Below are 8,525 nucleotides of genomic sequence, written 5' to 3' on the forward strand. Positions count from 1 at the left end.
TTCCCCCCCCCCCCCTGCAGTGATCGATAATTAATATTAGCTATTTACCCCCAACACGAAATGGGTGAAGCGAGACCCAGAGAACACGATTTACATCCTTCAGGCTTGACTTAAACCCAAGGTTTCAGGTCAGAGATCGCCCCCCTCCCCCGTGTCTTATGTGTGCTCCCACCTGCATTTTGAGGGTGGCTCTGCGCACACCCTGGCATTTATTTCTCTTTCCATTGCACTGCACCGCCTCTGTTTTCATCGTGCCTCCGAAAAACTGCCGTGATTTCCCAAAGCCTCAGCCCCGCAACTAAAATTTTTCCACCGTGCCAGCACCCCTCTGCTGTTGTGTGGGGTTGCCCCCCCTTCTGTCTGTCTGTAATTTTGCTCTCCCTGGGACTGTTCGCAGAAATGTCAATGCTGAGGATTTCACAGCACCCGGCCCCCAAAACTTCGTATTTTTTAGTGCACCCAAGGAGACGGGTTTTTGTTGTTGATCTGTAGGTAAAATTTACACCGAGGTGTTGGATGATGCTGGCTAACCCATCAGGCTCTCTGTATTTTCACCGAGGAGCATTATAACTTTCAATAGACAAAATTACTCATTTAACAAAGTGCCTCCACTCACCTTACTTTTCTTGAAATTCGAGTATCTTTTTAGCATTCAGAGCCTGATCTCGTTGTTGCCCAGGCAAAACCTGCACCCGAGCATATATTTTACTTGATTTGATCTCGATAGCTACAAGATCCAGATACCAGAAGTATTTGCCACTCTTGTTCTTTTTTTTTTTGTTTAAACTACTTAGCGTAACTATTTAATCTGTCATTTCTTCTATGAGACAGCATCTGCATAGTTGTGTGTTAATCCATGGGTTATATCAAACATACAGGTATGACAATATAGTTAAACAATTTGCAAAGCTATCTCCACAAAGTATTTAATGTTTGAAATTACGCTTGAGATGATCCCAGTATTAAAATAGAAGAGAAAAAAAAAAGTGACAGGTGAAATTATTTTAATGATGAAAATAGTTTTAAGTGCAATTACAGCTGTTAAGCTGTCAGGGCTTCATCCCACAAATCCTTAAACACGCGCAGAATTTACGCCCAATTAATGAAACAAAGTAGGTCAAGGTGCCCATTTGTGCCTGGAGAACATGTCACTGAAGGAGAGATAAGGAGCGGGTGTGAATTGGCATCATTACGTACAGTATCTTTATAAAAGTTAAAGAAATGTGGCTTGCCACGATATAGATGTTTCGCACCAGTCCAGCGTCCCTCGTGGCTGCTGTTGCTGTACCCTGGTGACAGGGTGCGATGGCTCCGGCTGCGGGGGACCTCTGAACCTGACCTCTGCTCAAAGCAGAGCTGATCTCCAAGCCGGATCTGCTGGGATTTCAGAACAGCAACGCTGGGGAGCGGTCGTGGCCTGATCCTGCGGACGCATACCGCATGCTTTGCTTTCCACCCAGAAAAGTCCTGTGGGCTCTATTAGTGGGTTCTCTTTCTTAAAAGTTAAGCGTGTGGCTGGGTGTTGGCAGGATAGAAGCTGTGGTACCATCAGACAGAGTTTAGTGCCGGGCTCATCTGGTTCCCGATACCTCCACGGGTGCACTTTGGTACCTGGAGGGGTTCCTGGGGCACACTCCAGTCTCATCTGGAGGTGTCTGGCATCTTCCTGAGGCTCCAGACAGGAGCCAAGTCCCCAGTCCAGAAGTTTTGGCATGGAGCAAGCTGGGCTCAACTGTCCCTCCAACACTTCACGCTCAGATGTGTGAAGTCTACACTCCTGTTTCTGTGCATGTTACCCAAACAGCGGCTTCGTGCCCGGCATGCAATAACCCAATCTTAACACACTCAGACGAGATACTGTATTTATTCAGGCCTGGGTGCTTGGTGGGCTTTTCCACAAATCAAGCACCCCAACGGCACATTTTTCTGCTGGTTTTATACACAAAAATCAGAGGTTAGTTCTTTTCCAAACATGCCTATTAGATACCGATTGGTTAGTGGTTAACATACAATTATGATACAGCTTCTACTTAAAATAATGCTTCTACTCCTATGTATGCTCAGAGGGAAAGTCTTAACCTGGGCAGGGGTCTTCTTGACCTGTCTGTGCATTTTTTAGTATTATAATGAAAGAAATTCACTTTCAGGACACTCAAAAGTTAGTTTCATTGCCAGGTTAATTAATTGATTAGTCCCTTTGCCAGGTTGTCTTCCTCAACACTCAGACACTCTCTTCATGGTCCAGGGTGTTCTGCTTATTTTCTAGAGATCAAAGTTTATCCTTTATGGAATTCTTATCACTAATCAAGGTCATCTTGACCATGATTCAAAGTCTCACTCCACCAAGCTTCAGAAACCTCGTAACTGTCCCCATATGTGCGGTAACTGTAGCTACGAGCACAATTATTAACCCTGGCTACTTGCAAATACATGTTGTAACTCCAGAACCAGCATCATGGATGCAGAAGGGTTTTTTTACCTTGATAGCTGCAGGTCCCTTCCCTCAGCCCTTGACTGTGATCTCTCCACCCCATGGTCCTGGCAGGGAGATCTGGCTCTTGTGAAGGTCCTTCAGGAGAAAAGAGCTGGCCAGGATGAGCCCTGGGGCTCCTGGGGGGTGTTCAGGGAAGCCGTCACAAGCTCCTTTTGAACACTGAGATGTGCGTGAATCAAAGTCTGTGCTAGCAGGGTGAGGGCTTTGGAAACCAGACAGCCCTGCTCTTAGACCGGTGCCGGCTGGTCCTGTGACAGCGCTGGCACATTGTATGTTAACTAGGTAATTATGGTTATCATCAGGCCACAACTAGATAGGAGACTGAGACCAGATCCACTTGTTAGTCCTGCTAATGCCTCTGCACACGAGGAACTTTATGGGTCAGTTGAACCTACTGAGAGCAGAGGACTGAGGTCCAGGATGAGGATCTGCACAAGGGCTCTTGGGTCTTCATCAAGCCAGTCTGGCAGCTTCAGCATCTTCTCCTGGACACTGGCTGACTGTGGGTGCCAGGGGAGGGTAAATGCAGGGGCTAAACTCCCCCAACATTTGGGACTTCTTGAGACAGAGGTGGGATGTATACATTCAGCAGCTCTTGATGGACTTTATTATTCTGTTACAAAGATCCTGTACAGATGGAGGTCAAACCCTGTTCACCTCACTGGGTGCTGACTTTTTTGGGTCTGGCTGCACATCCAGGACTCTCCTAGGTTGTACCTATGTGTAGAGTCACAGAATAGGTTGGAAGTGACCTCAAAAGATCATCTGGTCCAAGCTTTTCTGGGAAAGGGAGCCTAGATGAGACGAGCTAGGTAGGGACAGGGTAGGGACAACCCTGCTTTTCTTTTTGATGCTGCTCTCTCCCTTTAGTGCATAGAGCAGCTGCATCTGGATTTCAGCTACAGATGAAGCAAGCCGGGTTTGGTCCATCAGTGGGGCTGGAGGAATGGCCTCAAACACGCAGACCCCTTCAGTTGCTGCTTCTTGCTTTCAGGTCTGGAGTTGTCTCACTGTGTAGGGGCCAACTCGCTGGGCCCCGCTGTGCCTTGGAGGTCTGGGGGTCCCTGCAAGATGAAGAGGGTCCGCACCGTCTTCAAACCAGAGCAGCTGGAGCGGCTGGAGCAAGAGTTCCTCAAGCAGCAATACATGGTGGGCACGGAGCGCGTAGACCTGGCTGCAACTCTGCATCTCACAGAGACTCAGGTGAGAAATGGGGGAGCTGGAGCTGGCGGCTTAGATCTGGGGCTGGGTTTGGTCCGTTGGTGATTGCCCTGCCGTGAAGTGCAGTGGGAGGAGGACACAACGCAGAGTGACCCGTCAGACTCCCTGCTGCAAAAGAACATTGAAGCCACGTGCCTGGAGGGATGCGAGGTGGGGTTAGGTCGTTTATGAATAAGAACATCCTTTTTTTAATCCATCAGGTGGAACAAAAAGTATTTAGGAGCACAAACCTGTTTGCTTTAGAGTTCAGGCTGGGTTGGACTAATTGTTATGATCTTCTGAAGACAGTTTATGCTTTAAGTGTCCTTTTATGACACTGGATCTAAATTTTTTTCTCCTCTTCCCAGTAAGTTTCTGCCCCTCCTGCTGCAAAGCTGCTTATTTATTGTGGAAAGGATAGGCCATGTGATGCTCCGTGGTGGGATCCAGATTCAGCTGAGGAAAGGGACAGCAAAGCAAGGGCGGTTCTTGGGGAGATGGGGAGGGTGAGAACGTGGGGAGCAGGGACAGGAGGTAAGTGGGTGTCTCGTCGTGCCCTCTGCCAGCCGTAGCCCTGGGATTGGGTTAAGTGGCCCCAGGGAGCTCAGAGAGCTGCTTCCTTCACTCCCCTGGCCAGAGCCTCCTGCAACTGTGTCCTCCTCTCCCCCTGGTCCTTTCCTCCAGCACCACTCTGCCCTCCAGTGTCCCCTCCTCCTGCTCACAAGCACTGTGCCCCCAGCAGAGAAGAGGCATGTCCCCCTCTTTAAGGAACTCTGCTTTTTGGGGATCATCTGCCCCAGAAGCACGTGGCAAGGGGCTCCTGGAGACCTTGATTAAGCTGTTGTGCCATTTTCCTGCTAGGTGAAAGTCTGGTTCCAGAACCGGAGGATCAAATGGAGGAAGCAGAGTATGGAGCAGAAGGCAGCAAAGCTGTCACAGTTTGGGGTGATACAGCCCGCCACTGCGGACTCGACGGACATCAAGGACCATGAGGAGGACACGGTGGATGTTGAACTTTGAAGAACTGATGAGAATCAGCTGCCACTGTTGTTTTTTCAGCCGTGTCTGCTTGATGGAGACACTGAGGATGCAGGCACATCTGTGCTCCTTTGGTCCAAGCGAGACATTACGCTCTCAATCTGAGAGTCGGAGCTACAGGACTGAACTGCAGCTGGCTGGGAGGAACCCCCTAAATATTTGGCTGCTGTTTGGTAGCCACTTGCTGTAGTTCCTGGGGCTTCATCACCAGGCCAGGTGATGGTGCCATAGCTGTGGCAAGACATGTCATCTCCTGCTTGCTCTTGAAGCACCAGGACACACAAAGAGTTTCCAGCAGAGAGGCTGGGCTGACAATCGGACGGTGTCTCTGACGGCTGTGAGCATAAGGGCATTTGAAGGGCGTTGCGTGTGGCTGTGTGTTCCTAGGAGGAAGACCTGTGCTGGGAGTAAAATCAACCCTGATTGATTTTCCTGGTCAACTTGACTCCCACGTTTGATGCTTAGATCAGAAAAAAAAAAGGAAATTGGAAAGCCCTTTGCTCCCACCCGCAGACTATTGTGACTCTTGCAATAAGATGAACAGGGTCTGATCCTGCCCCGGAACAGAAGTGCTTCCTCTTGTTCTGTGCCTTGGTGTATTTGTGCCTTCGTTGTGGCTTCCCAAACCCAGAGGGCAGAACCCGGTGGGTCTCTCTGTCTTATAGCATCGCCTTAACTTTGCCAAGGTGTGCATATGCTGCTGCAGACGGGAACGAAGCGCTCGGGCTGGCCGAGGTGAGGGGACTGGAGCTGTTATAAAAAAGCAGCTTTCCAACACCTCTGGTGCTTCAGACGACCCCCTGCCCCTCATCCAGATGTGCCGATTCTGGCCCAGACGGCAGCTGCTCTGTTCTCTCCTCATTATACACCCAGGTGCCATGGGAAACGGCACCTGGAGTGTTGGGCGAGCCCATCTGTAACCACCCGATGCAGTTAGCAGTTGTATTTCTGGTGGGTGGAAGGGCTTTGAGGGGTCAGGACCAAGCACTCGACCTTCCCCGTCTGTGTGTTAGCAGCTAAGTGCTCTTAGGCCAGGCTGTCAGCGCTCAGGCTGTCACCTCGCCTTCCTAAGTCTGCCCAGGGTACCAGGCACCACGTCCAACAGCTCAGGGTAATTTATTGTGTTTCTTTCTGACCCTGAACACTGTATATCACTTTACTCTTATATTGTTATTTATAGAAATATCTTTTTTTTTTTTTTTTCTGTAATAAGTGTCACTTATTTATTTGCTTTGCTTCTTAATAGAAAATTAGTGTATTTTAAAAACAGAGATGGGACTGGTTGTGGGGAGGCAGGGTTGGGCAGCTCCTTGGTTTCTGAGCAGGCAGCGATGCCTCAGTGTCTTCTTACCCCACAGCTGCCAGGGATAGGTTACCCATCCTTTGTTCTGCGTTCAGTTTTCTCTTGTGTTTTTAAGGAAATGGAGTGAAAAAATTTTAAAAATAAACTCACCTTCTCCTCCTAAAAAGATCCCTGTTGTCAAAAAGTAAAAACTGCTTTCTAACAGCAGAAGTCTTGAAAGGGTGATTTCTTCTTGTGTGTTTTCATTCCTGACATGCCAATACAGACACGAAAGTTTTTTTTTTTTCCCCACGCTTCTGTGTTTTGCTGGTAAACTTGTGCACTCGTCTCAAGCTTGAAGATTTGGAATGGAGCAAGCACAGCTTTTAAACAGATCAACTGAAAACCTGTAAGTGTCAAAAAAACAGAAGGAAAAGACATTTCCAGCTATTCTCTTTTTAATTTTCAACTGAAATTATTAACAAAAAGAAATGCAATGTATTTTCGTCTTTCCCAAAAGTTTGAGTTTGAGGTTTGGTTTTTTTTTTTTTCTTAATAAGCTGTTTTGAACAAAATGAATGCTAAAAAAAGTTGGGTTTTTTGAAATTGTTGATTCTATATCATGGGTGAGAGTAGGTAATGACTTACTATCTCTGGGCCAGTTCCTGTGAAGTTAGAACTATATTTATATATAGAAATATATAAATATTACATATAAGAAATGTAACATCTGTTTACGATGGGGTGCTCAGGTTTGAGCGGCTGCTCCTGGAGAACAAGGACCTCTCCATCTGCAGGTGGATGTGGCCGAGCCTGTGCAGCTCCTGCTTTGCTGGGCTGATGCTTCAGCAAACAAGTCCAGGAGAAGGTTCTCCCTGTGCTCTGCAAACACAGAAGCAATCCCGGCCCAGCTTGACAAATACTTCAAATTAACATTGTGGGCACCAGGGCTTGTTCAGAGACACAAAAGACACTTTGAAGTGTTGCTGGCTGGGCCACAACTCAAAGCTGGTGCTGGATGGGTGAAGTGCCCCACCACATAGCACCGAAACCATAGAAAAACAGGACACGTAATGCTGTTAGTACAATAATGTCTAGTCTTCCTACTACTAGTAGGATGTAATTGGAGTCATGGTAGTGCTGCCTGAAAAGCAGATTTGTCACCCGGTGTGCAATAAGTCAATAATCACACACTCGGGAGAGACATTGCTTATTTATTTTAGAGTTGCACAAGCCTAGGGGCTCAGTGGTTTCCCACAAACCAAGCACACCAACCCACGCGACTTTTCACGCTATATTTATACACAAAACATGCAGAGTTAGTACAAGTCCATCCTCTCTACGATGATTGGTTAGTAATTTACATACAATTATAATACTGCTGATGCAATACTTCTACTACCCGTGCTCAGGGGAAGAGGCTTCACCTGGGCAAGGGTCTTCTTGACCCTTAGGTGGGATTTTGAGTATTATAATGAAGGTAGCTCAGCGAAGGATACATGGACCTTGAGTTCGCATGCCAAGTTGGCAATGTACCCTCTTCAAAGCCTCATGGCTCTTGCGTGTCCTTGCTCAAAGGTGGCTACTACTTGTTCTTCTGATTATGGATGCCTTTGGCTTTAACACATCCAAAGAACATCTTTCTTGACCCAAGCATAGTATTGCTACACTGTTCTAAAAGTTTAACTGCTGTTGGTAGCATTGCTCCACCTGTGTCTAGGTCCCGGTAGACCCCCGGGATGGGCATTGTGTGGTGGAGCAGTGTCCCGCACAACCTGCTGCTGGGATCACCGAGGCCAGACCCCAAAATACAGCTGGGGAAAGTGTCCCTGGCAGTTTGTCCGTCCCTTGTCTCCGCCTGGGTGGCTGGGGAGATGTCCTGCTCTGTTGGCCAGGCTCCCGCATGGGCCACTAGCCTGGGCATGGAGGTGGCAGGATCCAGCTGGCCGCATGGTTCCACCCGGTGTCGTGTCCCCGCCACGAGCCGACAGTGACATCTAGTGACTCTGAAACACCCCAAAACGCCCCGAATATTAAATCCTCTCCATATTCCCAAACCCACTGCAACCACCTGCTTGATGAAGAGCGGGGCTGAGTCTGAACAGGCGCTGGCAGAGCCGGTGTGAATTTGCAAATACAACTAAACACGCGTGATCGTGGATTTTAGGTGCTTGCAGGCAGCCTAGCAGGAGGTAGCGAGGGCGCAGGGGCCACTTTGGCGTGTTCTGAATGTTTTTTTTGGGGAAAGCTGGCAGAGTTTTGGGTGCACAGGGGCAGCTGGTGATGTCTCCTCGCCCTGTGAGGGGGCACCTTGCCTTCTCTCTTGACAGGGCTATGAAGGCTATTCCCCGCCTGGCTGCACGGTTAAAAAATAATAATTAAGAGGGGAGAGGCAGCAGCACTCCTGTCTGGTTTTCTGCGTGGCTGTGGAAGCGCCCCAGCCCCGTTTCGGCGGTGTTTTTGGAGCGGGGTGGCGGTGGGCTGAGGGGAGGGCTAAGATGGCCGCCGGCC

The 8,525-nt window shown here is 48.6% G+C and overlaps 2 protein-coding genes across 2 annotated transcripts in view; both read left to right on the forward strand.

Moving 5' to 3' along the window:
• The first annotated feature begins 2,914 nt into the window (after window positions 1–2,914).
• LOC113479144 (homeobox protein not2-like) lies at window positions 2,915–4,714 on the forward strand. Its single transcript, XM_026846886.1, has 3 exons — window positions 2,915–2,996; window positions 3,489–3,697; window positions 4,556–4,714. Exons 1-3 carry the CDS (start codon window positions 2,915–2,917, stop codon window positions 4,712–4,714), a joined length of 450 nt encoding a protein of 149 aa, XP_026702687.1.
• A 2,799-nt stretch (window positions 4,715–7,513) lies between these two features.
• SMYD5 (SMYD family member 5) overlaps window positions 7,514–8,525 on the forward strand; it is a 10,915-nt gene continuing 9,903 nt past the window's right edge. The window contains exon 1 of the mRNA XM_026846887.1: window positions 7,514–7,546. Coding sequence (XP_026702688.1) covers window positions 7,514–7,546 — 33 coding nt within the window. The remainder of the gene's footprint in view (window positions 7,547–8,525) is intronic.

The sequence above is a fragment of the Athene cunicularia genome (assembly GCF_003259725.1).
Source record: "Athene cunicularia isolate RWA chromosome 4 unlocalized genomic scaffold, athCun1 chr4_part1, whole genome shotgun sequence".
Classification (NCBI taxonomy): Eukaryota; Metazoa; Chordata; class Aves; order Strigiformes; family Strigidae; genus Athene; species Athene cunicularia.

Coding starts and splice junctions, on each gene's coding strand:
- LOC113479144 (XM_026846886.1), top strand. CDS start 2,915: ATGAGGATCTGCACAAGGGCTCTTGGGTCTTCATCAAGCCAGTCTGGC. Junction 2,997..3,488: donor CTCCTGGACACTGGCTGACT/GTGGGTGCCAGG, acceptor TCTTGCTTTCAG/GTCTGGAGTTGTCTCACTGT. Junction 3,698..4,555: donor TGCATCTCACAGAGACTCAG/GTGAGAAATGGG, acceptor TTTTCCTGCTAG/GTGAAAGTCTGGTTCCAGAA.